This window comes from Dendropsophus ebraccatus, chromosome 4 (assembly GCF_027789765.1).
Source record: "Dendropsophus ebraccatus isolate aDenEbr1 chromosome 4, aDenEbr1.pat, whole genome shotgun sequence".
Classification (NCBI taxonomy): domain Eukaryota; kingdom Metazoa; phylum Chordata; class Amphibia; order Anura; family Hylidae; genus Dendropsophus; species Dendropsophus ebraccatus.
In genome coordinates this window covers 42,152,772-42,179,123 of record NC_091457.1, presented here as the reverse complement: position 1 = coordinate 42,179,123, position 26,352 = coordinate 42,152,772, and the positions used below count along the sequence as shown (strand labels likewise).

Below are 26,352 nucleotides of genomic sequence, written 5' to 3'. Positions count from 1 at the left end.
ATTCAGCATATTGTGAGATGGATAGTTACATAGGAGATATAAGCTATACACCTCTCTATACCGCCCTATTATTTATACATTGGTATACACTGAAATGCATTATCACTGCATTTGATATTTGTTTGCATGAGGCCTAAGGCAGGTCATGTGTAATTCAGAAACGATTGCTCCTGATTCCCCCATAGAGAAAAGGGACTAAGCTGCTGTCATCCCACCTTTAGTACTAGATAGAAAAGATCCTGCCTATTGCAAACATAAAGTGTCAAGAAGCCTATTGCTTTGGCTGTAACCGGATTTGCCTAGTAAGGAAGAAGAATCTGAGAGAAAGCTCGGATTAATGCTGAGTTTTCTCAATCCTTATTGAAAGCCAGTAAATATGAAGGATTATATTCCAGGAATTACTCATGAAGGAACTGGCCATCTATAACGCAGCATAAAGTGAACTGAAAACTGCAGGAACTGCTCATATCCTCCGAGGAGTCCTGTGGTATTTCCTGCACTTGTACATTGTCCTTCATCACAAAGGCCACCGCATTGTCAATAAATAATACTAATAAGTGGAAACGAAAGCCCGAAGCCTGCCGCACTCGGCAATATACAGGAAGGAAACTGCAGAAGTGTGACCTGCTATGATACCGCGTGCCGCACCATCTCCACCTAGAACTCCTAACGTGTCCGGGGCTCTCATTGTCAGAGCCTATAGGAGCGGAGGCTCGCTTTAGAACACTTCATAATCTATAGATCATCTTCAGCCATATGAGGACAGGAGGGGCCAATGGGAGATGAAGTTGCAGGCGCTTAGACAAGCACAGCAATTTGATGTTGGTGGTGGATTTCTACCAAACAAACCTGTCACATGTCATAAGGGTATACCGTAATAAAGAAGAATTATCAGAAGAAGCCACAGCTCTTCTTCATGTGCCGTTATGCCAATCCTTCCTACACCTAGGCCAGTTTTTTACAACAACAACAAAAAAAATCAGACTGGATTTATTTTCTTGTCCATGTTGGGCAATAGGAAATGGATTGGCTTTGACTCCTATAAGTGACCCGATGACAACACTAATACTAGGGCTACACAGCGATTCTTGGTCACATGACTTCACCCCTCATACAAGTAAATGGGTTGGCACTGTGAACCACAAGCAGCCACTAGAAAGACTCCCAAGTTACAAAAACTCGATCCACAACAGATTATTACGAACCACTCGAGGAGGGTGACTGGGCAGTGTGACGGTGGTTTCTGGTCACATGTCCGGGAATCACCTTGTAGCCCCCAGGCTTTACTGTCAGGACAAGGGCAGAAAGTGACGTCCTGGTGACACAAGCATTGCAGCTCTTCTCCCTGGAGGACTGTCCTTGGAATTGAGATTTATATTTATATACAATAGTTATTAACTTCATCTATCTGACGGTAATTCTCCTATAATAACATGGTGTCAGCAATGCCAAGTGTCGTGCACCAATCTCTGTGCCAAATTGGTGGCAAAATAAAGACCTGAGTAACCAGAGACCAACCAGATAGCAGTGACCGGACAGTGTTTAGTTGCTAGGCCGTATATCTATAGCAACCAGTCTGGCATTGTGCTGACAGCAGAGAGGTGAAGAAGCAGCTTGGCAGCAGCTGTGCCATTCCTATCTGAGCTTACACAGGCTAAAAATACATGGCGGCCTCCAGTTGCCTCCAATTCTGGCGGTGAAGGAAAAAACAAAAAACATGAATGTACAGCAGCAAATATGGTTGTCCTATGTACCAGTGACAGCTATCACCCCCCACCCTCCATGTTGTCCTATGTACCAGTGACAGCTATCACCCACCGTCCTCCATGTTGTCCTATATACCCAGTGACAGCTATTACCCACCATCCTCCATGTTGTCCTATGTACAAGTGACAGCTATCACCCACCACCCTCCATGTTGTCCTATGTACCAGCGACAGCTATCACCCTCCACCCTCCATGTTTTCCTGTGTACCCAGTAACAGCTATCACCCACCGCCCTCCATGTTGTCCTACGTACCCAGTGACAGCTATCACCCGCCACCCTCTATGTTGTCCTATATACCCAGCTGTCACCCACCGCCCTCCATGTTGTCCTATGTACCAGCGACAGCTATCACCCTCCACCCTCCATGTTTTCCTGTGTACCCAGTAACAGCTATCACCCACCACCCTCCATGTTGTCCTATGTACCCAGTAACAGCTATCACCCATCGCCCTCCATGTTGTCCTATGTACCCAGTAACAGCTATCACCCACCACCCTCCATGTTGTCCTATGTACCCAGTAACAGCTATCACCCATCGCCCTCCATGTTGTCCTACGTACCCAGTGACAGCTATCCCCCGCCGCCCTCCATATTGTCCTATGTACCCAGTGACAGCTATCCCCCGCCGCCCTCCATGTTGTCCTATGTACCCAGGGACAGCTATCACCCCACACCCTCCATGTTGTCCTATGTACCCAGATTTCACCCCACTGCCCTCCATGTTGTCCTATATACTCTGCTATCACCCCCCCACCCTCCATGTTGTCCTATGTACCCAGCTGTCACCCCACTGCCCTTCATGTTGTCCTATATACCCAGCTGTCACCCCACCGGCCCTCCATGTTGTCCTATGTACCCAGTGACAGCTATCACCCCCCACCCTCCATGTTGTCCTATGTACCCAGTGACAGCTATCACCCACCGCCCTCCATGTTGTCCTACATACCCTGCTATCACCCCCCACCCTCCATGTTGTCCTATGTACCCAGTGACAGCTATCACCCCCCACCCTCCATGTTGTCCTATATACCCAGCTATCACCCACCGCCCTCCATGTTGTCCTATGTACCCAGTGGCAGCTATCACCAGCCTGCCTCCATGTTGTCCTATGTACCCAGTGACAGCTATCACCCACCTCCCTCTATGTTGTCCTATGTACCAAGTGACAGCTATCACCCACTGCCCTCCATGTTGCCCTATGTACCCAGTGACAGCTATCACCCATCGCCCTCCATGTTGCCCTATGTACTCTGCTGTCACCACACCGCCCTCCATGTTGTCCTATGTACCCAGTGGCAGCTATCACCCACTGCCCTCCATGTTGTCCTATGTACCAGTGACAGCTATCACCCACCGCCCTCCATGTTGTCCTATATAGCCAGCTATCACCCATCGCCCTCCATGTTGTCCTATATACCCAGCTATCACCCACCGCCCTCCATGTTGCCCTTTGTACTCTGCTGTCACCTCACTGCCCTCCATGTTGTCCTATATACCCAGTGACAGCTATCACCCGCCGTCCTCCATGTTGTCCTATATACCCAGCTGTCACCCCACCGCCCTCCATGTTGTCCTATGTACCGAGTGACGGCTATGACTCACCGCCCTCCATGTTGTCCTATATACCCAGTGACAGGTATCACCCACCGCCCTCCATGTTGTCCTATATACCCAGTGACAGGTATCACCCACCGCCCTCCATGTTGTCCTATATACCCAGTGACAGCTATCACCCACTGCCCTCCATGTTGTCCTATGTACTCTGCTGTCACCCCACTGCCCTTCATGTTGTCCTATGTACTCTGCTGTCACACCCACTGCCCTCCATGATGTCCTATATACCCAGCTGACACCCCACTGCCCTCCATGTTGTCCTATGTACTCTGCTGTCATCCCACTGCCCTCCATGTTGTCCTATGTACTCTGCTGTCACCCCACTGCCCTCCATGTTGTCCTATGTACTCTGCTGTCACCCCACTGCCCTCCATGTTGTCCTATGTACTCTGCTGTCACCCCACTGCCCTCCATGTTGTCCTCTGTACTCTGCTGTCACCCCACTGCCCTTCATGTTGTCCTATGCACTCTGCTGTCACCCCACTGCCCTCCATGATGTCCTATATACCCAGCTGCCACCCCACTGCCCTCCATGTTGTCCTATATACTCTGCTGCCACCCCACTGCCCTTCATGATGCCCTATAAAGTTTATAGTAGCAGTCACCCCATTGCCCTCCACGTTACCCCCTGCCCTTGCTGTGGCCTTCGGCCCTCCTGTGCCCCCTGCACCTTCTCTCACTTGTTCCCTGCAGTTGCTGCCCCCAGGATCACCTCTCACCCCATGCCCTTCATGTTCCCCCCTGCACCTGCTCCATCCTCCTCGTGCCACTTCTATAACCACCGCCCCCCTGGCGAGCTTTCCGATCTTACCCCATAAGCCACTCCATGTCTGCTGTCCCCTCCGGCTCAGCTCATCCTCGGTGTCTCCCGCTCCCCGGCTCAGGCTCCGGCTCCGGCGGAAGTAAACACAGCACCGCCCGCAGCACGCACGCTTCCGGGTCTGACGTCACGGAGCGGGGCAGCATGGGAGCTGGGTGAGAGCGGACGCGAGGCATTGTGGGAAGCGCAGTGACAGCTGCGGCTGAAGGGGGCGGGGCTTCCTGTAATGTTACTGGGCGCTACAAGCTCCTAGCACTCCTGCAGCCTATGACTGTGCAGCTAGGGGGGAGACTACAACTGCGAGCATGCTGGGAATTGTAGTCTCACAGCAGCCCTGGAGCCGCAGGCTGCACAACACTGCGTTCTACTGAGTCATTGTACAGGAAGAGACTGGGTGACAACCAATATGACGTCCATGGCTATACGTCACATGGGTTGTCACCTAGCTCTCACAAACTCCACTCCTAATGATACTTGTGTGTCAGAAAATCCCTCCTGTAATACTGCTTGTCACTCAACTAAGGCGCAGAAATAACTAGATTTGCATTTCCAGGGAAATACATAGTGCTTGAAAAGAGCGCCCCTTTACCAGTGACTTCCAGAGCGCCCTTTAATCCTGGGTGCCGTCCCTTTAAGAGCGACTTGGGTCCCATCCCTTTAAGAGCGACTTGGCTCCCGTCCCTTTAAGAGCGACATGGGTCCCTTTTCTAGCGACATGGGTCCCTTTTCTAGCGACATGGGTCGCTTTAAGAGCGACGTAGGTCCCTTCGTGGGTCGCTTTTAAAGGGACCCATTTCGCTCTTAAAGGGATCTAGGTCGCTCTTAAAGGGACCCAGGTCGCATTTAAAGGGACCCAGGTCGCACATAAAGGGACCCATTTCGCTCTTAAAGGGACCCATTTCGCTCTTACAGGGACCCAGATCGCTCTTAAATGGACCCAGCTCGCTCTTAAAGGGACCCATTTCGCTCTTAAAGGGACCCAGATCGCTCTTAAAGGGACCAATTTCACTCTTAAAGGGACCCATTTTGCTCTTAAAGGGACATATTTCACTCTTACAGGGGCCAATTTCACTCTTAAAGGGACCAATTTCACGCTTAAAGGGACCCATTTCGCTCTTAAAGGGACCCAGATCGCTCTTAAAGGGACCCAGGTCGCTTTTAAAGAGACCAATTTCGCTCTTAAAGGGACATATTTCGCTCTTAAAGGGACCCAGGTTGCTCTTAAAGGGACCCATTTCGCTCTTAAAGGGACCCATTTTGCTCTTAAAGGGACCAATTTCACTCTTAAAGGGACCAATTTCACGCTTAAAGGGACCCATTTCGCTCTTAAAGGGACCCAGATCGCTCTTAAAGGGACCTACGTAGCTCTTAAAGGGACCCAGGTTGCTCTTAAAGGGACCCATTTGGCTCTTAAAGGGACCCATTTTGCTCTTAAAGGGACCCAGGTCGCTCTTAAAGGGACCCAAATCGCTCTTAAAGGGACCTAGGTAGCTCTTAAAGGGACCCAGGTTGCTCTTAAAGGGACCCATTTGGCTCTTAAAGGGACCCATTTTGCTCTTAAAGGGACCCCGGTCGCTCTTAAAGGGACCCAGGTCGCTCTTAAAGGGACCAATTTCACGCTTAAAGAGACCCATTTTGCTTTTAAAGGGACCCAGGTCGCTCTTAAAAGGACCCATTTCGCTCTTAAAGGGACATATTTCACGCTTAAAAGGACCTATTTTGCTCTTAACCCCTTAACAACATCGGGCGTAAGTATATGCCCCCGCAGGGTGGGCTTTAACGCAAACGGGCGTATACTTACGCCCGATGTTTCCCCGATCCCTGTGTGTTTACACACAGCGGTCGGGGAAGATGGCCTGCTTTAATGTATAGCAGGCCATCTCTGCTCGTCGGCACGGGGGTGATTAACCCCTCCTGTGCCGACGATCGCTGCTATATGCTGATCAATACCGATCAGCATATAGCAGCTAAATTCAGCTTTCCGGGTCATCGGTGACCCGGAAAGCAATGGCGATTGGTGCTGTCCGAGATAGCACCAATCGCCATAAGTGTCCCCACCAAAGATGGCGCCGATGCCACCCCCACGACCGCCGTGATAGGCCGGCCAGTACCGGCCGGCCCATCACAGCGATCATACTGTAAAAACACAGTTTTGTTGCGTTCTGCACCCCTCCGCTAGGTAGCTGAGGGGTGCATAACAGGTGTGTGTGGTGCAGGTGTACCTTTTCTATTTTTTTGCGCCCTAACGCCGCTGAGTGCTGATCAGCATCGCACATAAGTGCGTCGCTGATCAGCAACTCCTCCATTTTGGCATAGGGGCGTTTTTTCCCCCCTATATCCTACCGCCACTGTCTGCTGATAAGTGCCGCACATAAGTGCGGCATTTATCAGCAGCTCCTTTCTTGGCGTAGGGATATTTTTTCTTACTGTCAAAAAAACACATAAAAAACACTACACTACACCACACTACATGAAATGAAGTTTTACACTACACCACTACACATTTACATACCCCATATACTAATCCCCATATAAAAATGGCCCCCAGGGTGTTTTCTAGGTTTTCAGGTTGCTATTATTGCCTCCGACACCGAAACAGCCAGTGAGGATGAATGGGGAGGATCCTTCGTTCCTCCATTCATCCTCATCGTCCTCATCATCCAGTGACGTGTCTGGGGGGTAGCGTAGCGTACGCTGCCCCCCAGACACGTCTTTTCCGCCAGTACCGTCCCAATAAAAGATGACGGTATGGAGTGAAAGTCTACAAACTCTGTGAGCGTACCTCAGGGTGCACTTTCAGATTTAGGGTACGTGCACACTGCGGAATGGCGAAGGATAAGCCTTTGTGCATTCCGCAGCTGGCACCCGCCGGCGGACTGATGGAGGCGAGCGTCTCCGCCCGTGTCATAGATTACATTCTATGCACGGGCGGATTCCGTTGTCCGTCCAAAGAATGAACACATTGGACAGAGGGCAGAATCCGCCCGTGCATAGAATGGAGTGTGACACGAGAGGAGACGCACGCCTCCATCAGTCCGCAGGTGGGTGCCAGCTGCGGAATGCACAAAGGGTTATCCTTCGCCATTCCGCAGTTTGCAGGTACCATTACAGTGTATGAAGGAAGGGACACCCGAATCCAGCCCCCAGATGCCCCCCCCATCCTCGGAGTTAGTGGGAAGATCGTTTGGGAACTGATCTTCCTACTGCTGGATAAAGGTTACCACCTGTACGGGTATAACTTTTATACCAGCACCCCCTCTTCCGGTCCCTGCCCGAGCTACTGTAGCTTGCGGCACGATCCGAACATATCAGAAGCAGTAATAGCGCCCTAATATTTAGCAGCCATGGAGCGGACCCAGCACTTCTGGATATGAAGGACCCCGTATCGCACCAGGACAACATTTTCCAGGTGACGTCCCCCACACTGGAAAACAGGAGACCCCAGAAGAAGTGCAGAGTGTGGCGTAACAGGGGGATCAGGAAGGACACCATTTTCCAATGTGACACCTGTCCTGATCACCCCGGCCTCTGCATACTGGATCGCTCCAAGGCGTACCACACGTCATTGGAGTTCTACATTTTCTAAATTCTGTCCCTTATTCCTATTTCAGGGGTCACGTTGGTCCGGGGATTATTCTGATCGCCATTATGGAGTCGGGAAGGAATTTTTCCCCTGTGATGAGGCTACTGTCGTGTGCCTCACGAGGGGTTTTTGCCTTCCTCTGGATCAACACAGGTTGAATTTGATGGTCACCTGTGGGAGGTTTCTACTGTCCTGGCAGCACAGGAGCTTTGTAATTGCGACATGGCCTCCATCCTCCATTCCAGCCTCTAAATGGCGCTCTGTCCCTTTGGTGGCTTGCCCTGTGCCCATATGGCACATTATATCCACATGTGGGGTATTTTCGTACTCAGGGGAAATTACCCTACACGTTTTGTGTTCACTTTCTTTTTTAACCCCTTGTGGAAAAGGAAAAAAGTCAAGGCTAGACTAACATATAGTGTAAAAATGTTTAATTTTTACACTAAATTATTGATCTTGTCTTGATTTTTTTAATTTTCACAAGGGGTTAAAAGATAAAAAAAAAACATTAAATGTGTAGAGCAATTTCACCTGAGTACGGAAATACCCCACATGTGGACATAAAGCGCCATGCGGGTGCAGGGTAAGCCTCCAAAAGGAAGGAGCGCCATTTGGCTTTTGGAGGCTGGATTTGGCTGGAATGGATTTCGAGGGGCCATACTATACCCCTCAGGGAATGTAACAAGGGGTGTAGTAAGCATATGGACCCCACTGGTGACGGGCACAAATGTGGAACAATATGGTGTGAAAATAAAATTAAATTTTTTACACTATAATGTTGGTTTAGCCTTAAATTTTTCATTTTCACAAGAGGTTAAAAGAGAAAAAAACACACATAATGTGTAGAGCAATTTCCCCCGAGTCCGTAAATACCCCACATGTGGACATAAAGCGCCATGTGGGCGCAGGGCAAGCCTCCGAAGGGAAGGAGCGCCATTTGGATTTTGGTGGTTGGATTTGGCCAGAATGGATGATGAACGCCATGTCGCATTTACAGAGCCCTTGTGCTGCCAAAACACTGGAAACCCCCCACAAGTGACCCCATTCTGGAAACTACACCCCTCAGGGAATCTAACAAGGGGTACAGTGAGGATATGGACCCCTCGATGACGGGCACATTTGTGCCGTGAAAGTGAAAAAATGAAAATTTTCACTTTCATGTCACATTGTTCCAAATTTGTGCCCGTCACCAGTGGGGTCCATATCCTCATTGCACCCCTTGTTAGATTCCTTGAGGGGTGTAGTTTCCAGAATGGGGTCACTTGTGGGGGGTTTCCAGTGTTTTGGCAGCACGAGGGCTCTGTAAATGCGACATGACCCTTGAAATCCATTCCAGTAAAATACAGCTTCCAAAAGCCAATTGGCACTCCTTCCCTTTGGAGGCTCGTCCTGCGCCCCCTTGGCACTTTATGTCCACATGTCGGGTATTTCTGTACTCGGGAGAAACTGCGCTACACGTTTGGTGTTTTTTTTTTTCATTTATCCCCTTGTAAAAGTGAAAAATGAAGGCTAGAACAACATTTTAGTGTAAAAAATAGAATTTTTCCTTTTTTACACCACATTGTTCTGAAAATCTGTGAAGCACCTGTGGGGTTCAGATGCTCATTGCACCCCTTGTTACATTCCTTGAGGGGTGTAGTTTTCTAAATGGTGTCCCTTTAGGGGTGTTTTTTAGGTTTTGGCACCCCAGAGCCTCTGCCAACCTGAAGTGGTACAGTCAAAAATGACCAAATATAACGGAGGCGTTGAAATTCACTAGGCGCTCCCTTATATCTGAGGCTTGTGGTTGCGTCAAATAGCGCAATAGGGCCACATATGGGGTATTTCTATAAACTGCAGTAACGGGGCAATAATTATTGGGGTGCATTTCTCTGGTAATAGGTTTATCATTATGAAAGATATTGGATTACATTAAAATCTCTGCACAGAAAATAAAAATTTTCAAATTTCTTACACACTTAGCTTTTATTTCTGTGAGTCCCCTAAAGGGTTAAAAAAAACTTTCTGGATGGGCTTTTGCAGAGTTTGGGGGGTGCAGTTTCTGAAATGGGGTGCTTTGTGGGGCTTTCTAACATACAGTCCCCTCAAATACACTTTAAACCTGAACAGGTTGCTAAAAATATCTGATTTTGAAATTTTACTGAAAATTTGGAAAATTGCTGCTAATGTTTTAAGCTTTCTATTGTCTAAAAAAAATGAAATATAGTTTAATAAAAGCTACCAACATAAAGTAGACATGTTGCTAATGCTATTTAATATATAATTTATGTGGCATAATCATTTTCTGTATAAGCAGAAAGGTTTCAAAGTTGGAAAAATGCATTTTTTCACAATTTTTCACGTTATTTTGGTGTTTTTCATAAAGATTTGTTATAAGTATCGACTCCATTTTACCAGAAATGTAAAGTACCATATGTCACGAGAAAACAATCTCAGAATCGGCTGGATAGGTAAAAGCATCCCGAAGTTATTAATGAATAAAGTGACACTGGTCATATTCATAAAATTTGTCTCTGTCCTTAAGGCCAATTCAGGCTCTGTCCTTAAGGGGTTAAAGGGACCCAGGTCGGTCTTAAAGGGACCCAGGTCGGTCTTAAAAGGACCCATTTTGCTCTCAAAGGGACATATTTCGCTCTTAAAGGGACATATTTTGCTCTTAAAGGGACCCAGGTTGCTCTTAAAGGGACCCATTTCGCTCTTAAAGGGACCCAGGTCGCTCTTAAAGGGACCAATTACACTCTTAAAAGGACCAATTTCGCTCTTAAAGAGACCCATTTCGCTCTTAAAGGGACCCAGGTCGCTCTTGAAAGGACCCATTTTGCTCTTAAAGGGACATATTTTGCTCTTAAAGAGACATATTTCGCTCTTAAAGGGACCAATTTCACGCTACGGGACCCATTTCGCTCTTAAAGGGACCCAGATCGCTCTTAAAGGGACCCAGATCGCTCTTAAAGGGACCCAGGTCGCTCTTAAAAGGACCCATTTTGCTCTTAAAGGGACATATTTCACTCTTAAAGGGGCCAATTTCACGCTTAAAGGGACCCATTTCGCTCTTAAAGGGACCCAGACCGCTCTTAAAGGGACCCAGGTCGCTCTTAAAGGGACCCAGGTCGCTCTTAAAAGGACCCATTTTGCTCTTAAACGGACATATTTCGCTCTTAAAGGACCCAGATCGCTCTTAAAGGTACCTAGGTCGCTCTTAAAGAGACCCAGGTCGCTCTTAAAGGGACATATTTCGCTCTTAAAAGGACCCAGGTCGCTCATAAAGGGACCCAGGTCGCTCTTAAAAAGACCCGGGTTGCTCTTAAAGGGACCCAGGTCGCTCTAGCAACATTGGTCTCTTTAAGAGTGACATGGGTCCCATACCTTTTGGAGTGACTTGGGTCCTTTTAAGAGCAACATGCGTCCCGTCCGTTTAAGAGCAACTTGGGTCCCGTCCCTTTAAGAGCGACTTGGATCCCTTTAAGAGGCACATGGGACCCTTTAAGAGCGACTTGGGTCCCGTCCCTTTAAGAGCAACTTGGGTCCCTTTAAGAACGACTTGGGTCCCTTTTAAAAACGACTTGGGTCCCTTTAAGAGCGACATGGCTCCCGTCCCTTTAAGAGCGACTTGGGTCCCTTTAAGAGCGACTTGCGTTCCTTTAAGGGCGACCTGGGTCCCTTTAAGAGCGATCTGGGTACTTATAATGGTAAAGATCATTGCTCGGTTACCATGACAACCTTACTCATGTCAGTGAGACAAAATCGTTAAGGACCTTCCATGTATTACATCTTCTATTGGCTAATAGTGGACATGTGACTGTGGATGGTGTGAGACATTGCCTGACGAGACCGTAGAGTTCCTATTGGCTTCTATATCTCAGCTATTTGCATATGTGCTGTGATTGGCTGTTAGCGGTTAGAGTGTGGCCATTATTTGCAATGGGCCATTATTTTCTATGGGAAATTTGGGGTCTTTAAACGTAAATTTCTTAAAAACGACAAATCTGATCGAAACGAAAAATAGCACACCACACACCGCCGAGGGCTTCGAAACGCAGTTTGAACGGAGTCTGTGTGTAAAGCGGTTCGGGCTGTACTACGCGCTGAAAAATGGCTGGAAGAAGAAACGGAAGAAGAAGAATACGGATTACAATATAGTGCTTTTCAAGCACTATAATAACTGCTTCAGGATGTGTGATGACGTAATGATGTCAATGGACATAATGCCCCTGATGATGTCACTGGACATGATGCCCCGGATGATGTCACTGGCTATAATGCCCCTGATGATGTCATTGGTTATAATGCTCCTTTTGATGTCACTGGAAATAATGCCCATGATGATGTCACTGGCCATGATGCCCCTGATAATATCATTGGACATGATGCCCCTGATGATGTCATTGGACATAATTCCCCTGATGATGTCACTGGAAATAATGCCCATGATGATGTCACTTTCCATGATACCCCTAATGATGTCATTGGACATGATGCCCCTGATGATGTCATTGGACATAATGCCCCTGATTATGTCATTGGATATAATGCCCCTGTTGATGTCATTGGACATGATGCCCCTGATGATGTCATTGGACATAATGCCCCTGATGATGTCAATGGACATGATGCCCCTGATGATGTCACTGCACATGATGCCTATGATGATGTCACTGGACATGATGCCCCTGATAATGTCACTTGACATGATGCCCCTGATGATGTCACTGGACATGATACCCCTGATGATGTCACTGGACATGATGTCCCTGCTAATGTCATTGGACAAAATTCCCCCGATGATGTCACAAAACATGATGCCCCTGATAATGTCACTGGACATGATTCCCCTGATGAGGTCATTGGACATGATGCCCCTGATGATGTCATTGGACATAATGCCCCTGATGATGTCATTGGATATAATGCCCCTGTTGATGTCATTGGACATGATGCCCCTGATGATGTCAATGGACATGATGCCCCTGATGATGTCACTAGACATGATTCCCCTGATGATGTCATTGGACATGATGCCCCTGATGATGTCATTGGATATAATGCCCCTGATGATGTCATTGGACATGATGCCCCTGATGATGTCACTAGACATGATTCCCCTGATGATGTCATTGGACATGATGCCCCTGATGATGTCATTGGACATGATGTCAGCATTAATGAAAGTAGTGATGTATCTGCTGGAACAAGAAATCACATAACACGGTGCTGTACTGAACTTTGGGGTCCTTTATACTTGTAGTATAGAGTTGGTGAAGGTGCTGTATACCTGTATTATAGAGTTGGTGTAGGTCCTGTATACCTGTAGTTTATAGTTTTGAGGTCCTGTATACCTGTAGTGTATAAATTGGGGTCCTATATACCTGTAGTATATAGTTGGTGGAGTTTCTGTATACCTGTAGTGTATAGTTTTGGGGTCCTGTATACCTGTAGTGTATAGTTTGGGGTCCTGTATACCTGTAGTATATAAAAGGTGGAGGTCCTGTATACCTGAAGTATATAATTGGTGGAGGTCCTGTATACCTGTAGCGTATAGTTTTGGGGTCCTTTATACCTGTAGTGTAAAGTTTGGGGTCCTGTATACCTGTAGTATATAGTTTTGTGGAGATCCTGTGCACCTGTAGTGTATAGTTTTGGGGTCCTGTATACCTGTAGTGTCCTGTATACCTGCAGGGTTGTATTTACCCGTATGGCAGTGCTATTCAGTCACAGTGTGTCGGTATTGGTCATGTCTGGTATGGCGGTGTTATCCAGTCACAGTATGGCGGTATTGGTCAGGTCTGGTTTGGCAGTGTAATCCAGTCACAGTATGGCGGTATTGGTCTGGTGTGGTGTGGCGGTGTTATCCAGTCACGGTATGGTGGTATTGGTCAGGTCTGGTATAGCGGTGTTATCCAGCCACAGTATGGTAGCATTGGTCAGGTCTGATATGATGGTGTTATCCAGTCACAGTATGGCAGTATTGGTCAGGTCTGGTGTGGCGGTGTTACCCAGTCACAGTTTGCCGGTATTGGTCAGGTCTAGTATGGCAGTGTTATCCAGTCACAGTATGGTGGTATTGGTCAGTTCTGGTATGACAGTGTTATCCTGCACAGTATGGCGGTATTGGTCAGGTCTGGTATGGCAGTGTTATCCAGTCACAGTATGGCGGTATTGGTCAGGTCTGGTATGACAGTGTTATCCAGCACAGTATAGCGGTATTGGTCAGGTCTGGTGTGGCGGTGTTATCCATTTACAGTATGGCAGTATTGGTCAGGTCTGATATGACAGTGTTATCCAGTCACAGTATGGCGGTATTGGTCAGGTCTGGTATAGCGGTGTTATCCAGCACAGTATGGCGGTATTGGTCAGGTCTGGTATGACAGTGTTATCCAGTCACAGTATGGCGGTATTGGTCAGGTCTGGTGTGGCAGTTTTATCCAGTCACAGTATGGCGGTATTGGTCAGGTCTGGCATGGCAGTGTTATCCAGCGCAGTATGGCGGTATTGGTCAGGTCTGGTGTGGCAGTGTTATCCAGCACAGTATGGCGGTATTGGTCAGGTCTGGTGTGGCAGTGTTACCCAGTCACAGTTTGGTATGCCTGTAGTGCCCTGTATATACATGTACTGTATAGATGGAGTAGAGGGTCCTGTATATACATGTACTGTATAGATGGAGTAGGTTGCCCTGTATATACATGTACTGTATAGATGGAGTAGGGGGCCCTGTATATACATGTACTGTATAGATGGAGTAGGGGGTCTACCAGTTATTACTGTGGATGTTGTGAGGCAGCTTCCCTAGCAACCATTGCTTCCTGTGAAAATGAAAGCAGTAATCCTATTGGTTGCTAAGGCTCCAACTGCCGTGTCTGCTGCAGCTAATAATATCACCTGTGTTTGCAGTGAGATTTTCCCATTCATCTCTATGGGGCGCCTCTCTTTCCCCTCCCCCTCCCCTCCTGTACATCTGGCAGGGACGGGACCTTCGCAATAACCTTCCCGGGCACCCAATGTATCTGTGTGCTAAATTTGGGGTCAAACGGTTCAGGCGTTTGGAAGTCTATAGAGGACAGACAGACAGACAGAAGGACAGACAGACAGACTTTGATTTTTATGATATAGACTAGAAAATGTACCCGGCGCTGCCCGGGTATAAAGTGTCAGTGTGTTAATTAGATTTGTTCTAAGGTGCCCAGGAGGCCAAGCTAAAGGTATTGTTTCATCTGAGTTAATCAGTGGAATTAGTGTATACCTGTAGTGCATAGTTGGAGGGGTTCTGTATACCCACAATGTATAGTTTTTAGGGGTCTCGCATATCTGTAGTGCATAGTTGGGGGGGCTGTATACCTATAGTGTATAGTTAAGGGAGGTCCTGTATACCTGCAGTGTACAGTTGGTGAAGGTCCTGTATACCTGTACTGTATAGTTTGGGGGTCCTGTATACCTGTAGTATATAGTTGATGCTGTATACCTGTAATGTATAGTTGGTGGAGGTCTTGTATACCTGTAGTTTATAGTTTGAGGGTCCTGGATACCTGTAGTGTATAATTGGTGGAGGTCTTGTAAACCTGTAGTATATAGTTCAGGGGTCCTATATACCTGTAGTAAATAGTTTGAGTGTCCTGTATAACTATAGTATAGAGTTGGTGGAGGTCCTGTATACCTGTAGTGTATAGTTTGGGGTCCTATATACCTGTAGTATATAGCTGGTGGAGTTCCTGTATACCTGTAGTATATTTTGGGTCCTGTATACTTGTAGTATAGAGTTGGTGAAGGTGCTGTATACCTGTATTATAGAGTTGGTTTAGGTCCTGTATACCTGTAGTGTATGGTTTTGAGGTCCTGTATACCTGTAGTGTATAGTTTGGGGTCCTATATACCTGTAGTATATAGTTGGTGGAGTTCCCGTATACCTGTAGTGTATAGTTTTGGGGTCCTGTATACCTGTACTGTAAAGTTTGGGGTCCTGTATACCTGTAGTATATAGTTTTGTAGAGGTCCCGTGCACTTTTAGTGTATAGTTTTGGGGTCCTGTATACCTGTAGTGTCCTGTATACCTGCAGGGTTGTATTTACCCATATGGCAGTGTTATTCAGTCACAGTGTGTCGGTATTGGTCATGTCTGGTATGGGGGTGTTATCCAGTCACAGTATGGTGGTATTGGTCAGGTCTGGTATAGCGGTGTTATCCAGTCACAGTCTGGCAGTATTGGTCAGGTCTGATATGATGGTGTTATCCAGTCACAGTATGATGGTATTGGTCAGGACTGGTGTGGCGGTGTTACCCAGTCACAGTTTGCCGGTATTGGTCAGGTCTGGTATGGCAGTGTTATCCAGTCACAGTATGGCGGTATTGGTCAGGTCTTATATGACAGTGTTATCCAGTCACAGTATGGCGGTATTGGTCAGGTCTGGTATGACAGTGTTATCCAGTCACAGTATGGCGGTATTGGTCAGGTCTGGTTTGGCAGTGTTATCCAGTCACAGTATGGCGGTATTGGTCAGGTCTGGTGTGGCAGTGTTATCCAGTCACAGTATGGCGGTATTGGTCAGGTCTGGTGTGGCGGTGTTATCCAGTCACAGTATGGCGGTATTGGTCAGGTCTGGTGTGGCAGTGTTATTCAGTCACAGTATGGCGGTATTGGCCAGGTCTGGTATGGAGGTGTTATCCAGTCACAGTATGGAGGTATTGGTCAGGTCTGGTATGGAGGTGTTATCCAGTCACAGTATGGCGGTATTGGTCAGGTCTGGTATGACAGTGTTATCCAGTCACAGTATGGCGGTATTGGTCAGGTCTGGTGTGGCAGTGTTATCCAGTCACAGTATGGCGGTATTGGTCAGGTCTGGTGTGGCAGTGTTATCCAGTCACAGTATAGCAGTATTGGTCAGGTCTGGTGTGGCGGTGTTACCCAGTCACAGTATGGCGGTATTGGTCAGGTCTGGTGTGGCGGTGTTACCCAGTCACAGTATAGCGGTATTGGTCAGGTCTGGCAGTGTTATCCAGTCACAGTATGGCGGTATTGGTCAGGTCTGGTATGACAGTGTTATCCAGCACAGTATGGCGGTATTGGTCAGGTCTGGTGTGGCGGTGTTACCCAGTCACAGTTTGGTATACCTGTTGTGCCCTGTATATACATGTACTGTATAGATGGAGTAGGGGGTCCTGTATACATGTACTGTATAGATGGAGTAGGGGGTCCTGTATATACATGTACTGTATAGATGGAGTAGAGGGCCCTGTATATACATGTCCTGTATAGATGGAGTAGGGGGCCCTGTATATACATGTACTGTGTAGATGGAGTAGGGGGTCCTGTATATACATGTACTGTATAAATGGAGTAGGGGGTCCTGTATATACATGTACTGTATAGATGGAGTAGGTTGCCCTGTATGTACATGTACTGTATAGATGGAGTAGGGGGTCTACCAGTTATTACTGTGTTGGTTGGTTACCTAGGGTCCTAAACACTGCCACTTCCACTAGACTCTGCTAGCTAGGAAAAGAAGTGGTTAGACCTGAAATACTGACATAATTCTTCCACATGGCAAAATACCTGACATCAATGCACTCACATGACCTGTAATTCTGATTGTCATCTGTGTACAGTGTAGGCATATCTCCCAACTTTTCAGCAGAGGAAAGAGGGACAGTCACGGCAATGTGCCACGCCCCCCGGTAGCCACGCCCCTCATAACCGCATCACCTGTTACCATTACATAAGAAACAAATTTTATCACCAGATCTTCACCACATAGTGACTTATACCCCCCTTATACCATTACTCCATAACATCCACTATACACAGAGCAGTACTCTACCTCAGCAGTGACCATATAGCAGTAGATGAGGCTGTACACAGTGGCGGATTATAATATGGGCAGTTTGGGCGGCCGCCTGGGGCCCGAGGCTCCGGGGGGGCCCACACCACGCCGCCCACATTATAATCCGCCACTGCAGAGCCACGGCTGATGCGCGGCTGCCGGGGGTGTCCCGTCCTATCCCCGGCAGCGTGTGCATCAAGAGAGCTCCCCGACTGTGACTTCCGGCACACGGGGAGCTCTCTGATGCACGCGCTGCCAAGGATAGGACGGGACACCACTGTCAGCCGCACATCAGCCGGAGGCTGCAGAAGGAGAAAGGCTCAACGGAAGAACGGACGGCAGGTGAGAGTTGGTTTTTTTTTGTGTTATCTGCACCAAATTCTGACCCTACCATCCGAATGTCGCAGCAGAAATCGAGACTCATCAGACCAGGCAACGTTTTTCCAATCTTCTACTGTCCAATTTTGATGAGCTTGTGCAAATTGTAGCCTCAGTTTCCTGTTCTTAGCTGAAATGAGTGGCACCCAGTGTGGTCTTCTGCTGCTGTAGCCCATCTGCCTCAAAGTTGGACGTACTGTGCGTTCAGAGATGCTCTTCTGCCTACCTTGGTTGTAACAGTTGGCTATTTGAGTCACTGTTGCCTTTCTATCAGCTCGAACCAGTCTGCCCATTCTCCTCTGACCTCTGGCATCAACAAGGCATTTCCGCCCACAGAACTGCCGCTCACTGGATGTTTTTTCTTTTTCGGACCATTCTCTGTAAACCCTAGAGATGGTTGTGCGTGAAAATCCCAGTAGATCAGCAGTTTCTGAAATACTCAGACCAGCACTTCTGGCACCAACAACCATGCCACGTTCAAAGGCACTCAAATCACCTTTCTTCCCCATACTGATGCTCGGTTTGAACTGCAGGAGATTGTCTTGACCATGTCTACATGCCTAAATGCACTGAGTTGCTGCCATGTGATTGGCTGATTAGAAATTAAGTGGTGACGTGCAGTTGGAAAGGTGTACCTAATAAAGTGGCCGGTGAGTGTATATATGTATATATATATATATATATATATATATATATATATATATATATACACGCAGTGCTTTGTTTTGTGCGTAGTGGAGGGGGGCCCCTAAAATGTTTTTGCTATGGGGCCCCGTGAATCCTAGCTACGCCCCTGCTTATAGGTTATTATATTGCAGGTATTCAGTGACTCACAGGGGACGTCTTCTCTGCTTCAATTTTGTATTTCTTGCAATCTTTCCCCTCCCCCTGTGCAGCAGTCCCCATAGAGTATAGCCCTCCCTGTAGCAGCCCCTATATAGTATAGGCCCCATTCCTGTGCAGCAGCCCCCAAAAAGCACATAGTATAGCCCCCTTTGTAGCCCCCACATAATATAACCCCTCCTTTTTAGCCCCCACATAGTATCTAGTATGCCCCTATGTTGTATGCCTCTTAGTATCCCTTTAGTATGCCCCTTAGTACGCCCTTAGTACCCTCTTAAAATGCCTCTTAGTACACCCTCAGTATGCCCTTTAGTACCCCCCTTTTTACCTTAGTATGCCCTTTAGTACCCTTAGTATGCCCTTTAGTACCCCCTTAGTATGCCCCTTAGTATGCCCTTTAGTACCCCCTTAGTATGCCCCTTAATATGCCCTTTAGCACCCCCTTAGTATGCCCCTTAGTACTTTCTTAGTATGCCCCTTAGTATGCCCCTTAGTACCGTCTTAGTATGCCCCTTAGTACCCCCTTAGTATGCCCCTTAGTACTTTCTTAGTATGCCCCTTAGTATGCCCCTTAGTACCTTCTTAGTATGCCCCTTAGTACCCCCTTAGTATGCCCCTTAGTAATTTCTTAGTATGCCCCTTAGTACCCCCTTAGTATGCCCCTTAGTACCCCCTTTATGCCCCTTAGTACCCCCCTTTGTATGTCCCTTAGTACCCCCTTAGTATGCCCCTTAGTACCCCCCTTAGTATGCCCCTTAGCAGTGGCGTAGCTATAGGGGTCGCCGGGGTCGCCATGGCAACCGGGCCCCTACGCTAGGCGGGCCCGCACGGCCCCCCCTTGCCACTTGTGACAGTGTCACTTTAAGCATCCCGAGAAGCTGCGGCCGCGCAGCTTCTCGGGATGCACAGATCGCTTTGATGTTCCGCCCGCACATTGAGCGGGCGGAACATTAAAGCGATCAGAATACAGGAGAAGGACCTGTCAGCGTCCTCCTCCTGTATTCTCTCCCATAGGCTGCCGGCACTTCATACCAGCAGCCTATGGGAGGCCGGGCCGTGACCTCTCCGGCAGGCGTGAGGATGTGACGTCATCACGTCTGCCGGAAGTCCCGACCCTGCGGCTCGCAAGATGGAGCCCGAAGAGGAGGAGGAGAGCTGCTGCCTGCACAGCGCGGATTAGGTGAGTAAGATGTTTGTTTTTTTAGGGGCACCTCTGGGGGCATTATTAGTATATGGGGGCACCTCTGAGGGCATTATTAGTTCTTGGGGGCACCTCTGGGGGCATTATTATTGTATGGGGGCACCTCTGGGGGCATTATTAGTTCTTGGGGGCACCTCTGGGGGCATTATTATTGTATGGGGGGCACCTCTGGGGGCATTATTATTGTATGGGGGTACCTCTGGGGGCATTATTAGTATATGGGGGCACCTCTGGGGGCATTATTATTGTATGGGGGCACCTCTGGGGGCATTATTAGTTCTTGGGGGCACCTCTGGGGGCACTATTAGCTCATGGGGGCACCTCTGGGGGCATCATTATTGTATGGGGGCACCTCTGGGGGCATTATTAGTATATGGGGGCACCTCTAGGGGCATTATTATTGTATGGGGGCACCTCTGGGGGCATTATTAGTTCATGGGGGCACCTCTGGGGGCATTATTAGTTCATAGGGGGCAACTCTGTGGGCGTTATTAGTTCATGGGGGCCACCTCTGGGGGCATTATTAGCTCATGGGGGCCACCTCTGGGGGCATTATTAGCTCATGGGGGCACCTCTGGGGGCATTATTAGTTGATGGGGGCAACTCTGGGGGCATTATTAGCTCATGGAAGCACCTCTGGGGGCATTATTAGTATATGGGGGCACCTCTGGGGGCATTATTAGTTCATGGGGGCACCTCTGGGGGCACTATTAGCTCATGGGGGCACCTCTGGGGGCACTATTAGCTCATGGGGGCACCTCTGGGGGCGTTATTAGTTCATAGGGGGCAACTCTGGGGGCATTATTAGTTCATGGGGGCACCTCTGGAGGCATTATTAGTTCATGGGGCACCTCTGGGGGCATTATTAGTTCATGGGGGCACCTCTGGGGGCAATTTTAGCTCATGGGAGCCACCTCTGGGGGCATTATTAGCTCATGGGGGCACCTCTGGGGGCATTATTAGCTCATGGGGGCACCTCTGGGGGCATTATTAGTTCATGGGGGCACCTCTGGGGGCATTATTAGTCCATGGGGGCACCTCTGGGGGCATTATTAGCTCATGAGGGCACCTCTGGAGGCATTATTAGCTCACGAGGGCACCTCTGGGGCCATTATTTGTTCATGGGGGCACCTCTGGGGGCATAATTAGCTCATGAGGGCACCTCTGGGGGCATTATTATTGTATGGGGGCACCTCTGGGGGCATTATTAGCTCATGGGGGCACCTCTGGGGGCATTATTATTGTATGGGGGCACCTCTGGGGGCATTATTAGCTCATGGGGGCACAGCAGAGAATCCTACATACAGGGGGCATCCCACATTCCTACTCACTTTACTGCACATTACACCAAACAGCGCAGTTACTATGGGAGCCTACAGGAGGGAGGAAGGGAAGGAAGTTGCTAGAAATGTGCGGAGCCTAAATTGTTTGTCTCGCAGGTTCTAAGGGGATGAAACGTATCTGGAAGGACTCATCATGGAGGACTGGGCCGGATGAAGAGGAAAAGGGAAAGTGATGCCTCAGATCAAAGAAGACATCACCAGTGAGTCACTGTATGACGGTTTTCTTATTTTGTAGAACATCATTTAGTAGGGGTGCCCCGAGGTGGAAAAGGTTGGGAAGCACTGCGCTAATCTGTCCCGCTGCGCCCGCTGGCACATGCTGTCATCTGATTGGGCCTCTTACCTAATCAGATGACAGCAAGTACCAGCGCCCCCTCCTCCAGACATCTGCCTTGGCGGCCCAAGCTGTGTCCTATGGCCGTATCTTTACTGCGTTGAGCTCCAGCTTGTGCTGCATCTACATTATCTGTACTCAGAGATATCACTGTGTTATCTGTGGTGTTACATAGGACTGCAGGGGACATCTACTACATGATCTGTACTCAGAGATATCACTGTGTTATCTGTGCTGTTACATAGGACTGCAGGTGACTACTACATTATCTGTACTCAGAGATATCACTGTGTTATCTGTGGTGTTACATAGGACTGCAGGTGACTACTACATTATCTGTACTCAGAGATATCACTGTGTTATCTGTGGTGTTAAATAGGACTGCAGGGGACATCTACTACATGAGCTGTACTCAGAGATATCACTGTGTTATCTGTGGTGTTACATAGGACTGCAGATGACTACTACATTATCTGTACTCAGAGAGATATCACTGTTATCTGTGGTGTTACATAGGACTGCAGGTGATATCAGGTGACTTCTCCAGGTTGCAGAAGTTCAAACTTCATTGTGCCCTGCTGACAGTTTATAATGGGAGTTGTAGTTTTGCAGCATGTGGCTCTTCAGGTTGCAGCACTACAACCCCCATCGTTTCCAACTGGCAGTTCATGATGAGAGTTGCAGTTTTTCAGCTGGAGAGTCACAGATTGGAAAACAATGATTAGACAATGACACGGTACAGTCCATTAATTATAGGGGGCAGTAGTGCAGTACATGAGGTGGAGGCAGTGACAGGGCATTAGAACATGGTGGCACATTAGAGTAATTGGATATAACGTTAGATAGGACTTTGCCTGATCAAGGGGAGATGGGGGGGCCCCAAGCTAAAATTTTGCACCAGGGCCCATCAGCCTTTAGCTACGCCCCTGCCCCTTAGTACCCCCTTAGTATGTCCCTTAGTACCCCCCTTAGTATGCCCCTTAGTACCTCCTTAGTGCCCCCTTAGTATGCCCCTTAGTACCCCCTTAGTATGCCCCTTAGTACCTTCTTAGTATGCCCCTTAGTACCCCCTTTATGCCCCTTAGTACCTCCTTAGTACCCCCCTTAGTATGCCCCTTAGTACCCCCTTAGTATGCCCCTTAGTAACCCCTTAGTACCCCCTTAGTATGCCCCTTAGTACCCCCTTAGTACCCAATCTCGTGGAGCTTCTGGTGCAGGCTTCCATAGTTGCAAACAGTATGACCCGGTAAGCCCCGCCCCCCAAGCCCACCGCATCGCTAACTAACCAGCAGAGTACACCGGGCCAGAGGAGGAGAGACACCATGGACAACTAGAAATATGGTAAGAGACTGACCCATTATACTTACCATATTTCCTGTTGTCCATGGCGTCTCTCCTCCTCTGGCCCGGTGTACTCTGCTGGTTAGTTAGCCCCGCGGTGGGCGCAGGGGGGCGGGACTTACTGCGGTGGGGGCGGGGCTTACCGGGTAATACCTGTTGGCAACTATGGGCTTCCTTTTCCAGCTCCATGGCGCCTGCACTCTTCTCACATCATCTGTGCCAGGCAGGAGAGGAGTGCGGGCGCCGCGGGGCTGGAAGAGGAATCCTGCACCAAAAGCCTGTGCTCACCTCCTTGGCCTCCTCAGCGTCGGGAGTGGCGTACGCCCGGCCAGTAGGTGTCGCTGTGAGCGCTCATTAGGAGCGCTCACAGTGTAAGGGCCGCCGTGCAGCTGCCGGTGCGAACGCCGGGGCCGGGGTGGGGGACAGTGGAACACATGGGGGCCGTTCCGAGACAGCGGGACAACACTCCAAAACCGGGACTGTCCTGCTGGATCCGGGACAGTTGGGAGGTATGGTGTAGGTGTATTTTGCATTGTGCTGTGAAGGGGAATACCATTATTGGGTCTAGCCTCAGGTACTTTTTTACCCAAGACCTACAAGAAATTATTTGTACTATTTAGACCAAAGGTAATCATCCATAGATGTTAGATATTCATTGGTAAACAATTTTGCCAGGATTCTGGCTGCACACATTATACTAACTGTTGGAAGAGCCTACATCTAATGTGTATGAAGGCCACTTCACTTGGTTAGTAGGATCATGCATTAGATTTTAAAGATGTTCTTACACCTTTAATAGCTTGGGGGGGCAGGAGAATTTCCATAAAGTAGATGGTTAGCACCTAAAACAGAGGGTTCATCCAAGTTTTCCTAATATGTATTGGGGCCTCATCTGCCCAATCCCATTCAAAGAAAATAAGCCACCAGATGGTAATGGCTGCATAGTCATCAGTGGAATGACTCAATCTATTCGGTTTTGGCCTGATCATGGCAGATAAGCATGGCTGCCCTTGTATGTGGTTGATATCTGAGGGCAGGCAAGCTCATTCATTGTGGTGGCACAAAATATCAGAGTTGTCAGAAGTTCTGAAGACACCACATTAAGAGAGTAGAAAAAGCACAGTTACTTTCTTGCAAAAACACCTTCACCCCTGTCCTCAGGATGTGTGTGGTATTACAATTCAGCTCCATTCACTTCAATGGAACTAAGGTGCAATACCCACACCCAAACTAAGAGGACAGAGGAGGTGATGCTTCTATATGAAAGCAGTGATGTTTTCTAAGCCTGGACAACCCCTTTAAAGGGGTTGTCCAGCGCTACAAAAACAAGGCCACTCTTCCCCCTACTGTTGTCTCCAGTTCAGATGCAGTTTGCAATTAAGCTCCATTTATTTCAATTTCCACCCAAACTGGAGACAACAGTAGGGGGAAAGTGGCCATGTTTTTGTAGCGCTGGATAACCCCTTTAAATTAGATAGTAGTCTGTGTAGTATTTGTCTGCAGGAGGTTGTTGGTACTCTCTAGGCCTGGATGAAGCAGACACATTAGCACGTATACTGCTGAGAAGTGTCAGTAGATGTATAAGATATAAGACATCTACTGTCAGGACCTCTAGCACATGGGGATGTGATATAGTATGATGTCCATGTCAGTTCATTACAGGCCACCACGAAGGGTGGTTAGATTAGTAGATCCCCATGATATCAGCAGCGGTGTTGATGTGTCATTACTCAGAAAGAAAAAAATCAGTCAATGGGCCTAAATTGTCTTCATTAGACATGTGCAGAGCTCAAGAACTAAGTCAGCAATACTAAGACTGACAAGTATTTATAGAACCAGATGGCTGTTACTGTGAAATATGGGAGAGTGCTACCATGCAAGCAAATCAGGGGCCTGCTCTGCACTGCCATCTACTGGAAGCTTCTACTCAACTCACAAACTTACTGTCATGTCTGGAGACAATTCTGTTTTGTCAGGAGAGAAAACATGAAAAATATAGATCCATGAAAATGTTAACTAAGTTAGTCCTTTAACCCTTTAGAGGCCATAATCAGTAGCCACCTCTGTCAGCTCAACTATTCCCCCCAATACAATCACCGGGTACTGATGTGTGACTATGGCAGCTGGGGGGGGTATAGGCATGGCATCTACCTATTTGCCTGAGCCATAGGCATTGCCTAATAGTTTTTCTTGGCACAGTAACACGGACAGCAAAATTCCTTTGAAATATTATGTATTTTAAAGTATCAAATTATTACTGCATCAAGTCAAAAAAGTATAGTTAGGTTTAATAAAAATGTAATATAAAAAACATCCCCTTAAATAAAATTAAAAAAAATATTTTTTAGTAGCTCAATATAAAACAAATACATATTTGAAGACTCAGAATAAAGTTAAACTTTTAATAGATTAAATGGCCCTCTCCCACTCCCAAAAAAATAAAATAAAAATAAATAAATAAATATATATACATATACACACACATATATTTATGGAAAAATATGGGGTTTGAAAAATTAAGCCAACATCTGCAATACTGGGGGTTAATAGCGGTACATTCTAGCTTCAGCTCCGATGACATCACAGAGTGGGCAGGGCCTAGGCAGCATTAACGCCACTGAGGGGGCAGGGCCTATGGCGCTGATATAGGTAGGGAAATGGAGCACAAAGGCTGTGTAACCCAGATAGCACTGTCCACCAATGATAACATGTATAATCCTTTATACAGTAAGATAAGAAATGTACAGAATGTAAGTTTAAGCTTAATGGTGCTGAGAACTCCTTATATGGAAATGGGGTGAAAATATGACTTTAGAGAGAAAACATCATAAATATATATGTAAAACTAAAAGGAAGCTCCAGCAAAAAAGAAACAAAAACATATTTTCTTTTCAAATCAACTGGTACTAGAAAGTTATACAGATTTGTAAATTACTTCAGTTGAAAATCTCCGATCTTCCAGTACTCATCAGCTGTTGTATGTTCTGCAGAAACATACATTTTTTTTTCCAGTCTGACACAGTGCTCTCTGCTGCCACCTCAGTCCGCAACAGGAACTACCCAGAGCAGCAGCAAATCCCCACAGAAAATCTCTCCTGCCCTGGACAGTTACTGTTACGGACGGAGGTGGCAGCAGAGAGAACTGTGTAAGACTGGAAAAAATACACCACTTTCTACAGGACACACAGCAGCCGATAAGTACTGGACCACTTGAGATTTTTTAACAGAATTTACAAATCCGTATAACTTTCTAGTACCAGCTTTCTGATGGTAATTTTTTTTAATTCTGTCTTCTCTACAAGCTTATGGGGCAGCCAT

General features: G+C 47.7%; 1 protein-coding gene across 1 annotated transcript in view; it reads right to left on the bottom strand.

Moving 5' to 3' along the window:
- MOB2 (MOB kinase activator 2) overlaps positions 1 to 4,321 on the bottom strand; it is a 35,659-nt gene extending 31,338 nt beyond the window's left edge. Inside the window, exon 1 of the mRNA XM_069968337.1 lies at positions 4,194 to 4,321. Coding sequence (XP_069824438.1) covers positions 4,194 to 4,210 — 17 coding nt within the window. The 5' untranslated portion in view covers positions 4,211 to 4,321. The remainder of the gene's footprint in view (positions 1 to 4,193) is intronic.
- Positions 4,322 to 26,352: the final 22,031 nt, after the last annotated feature.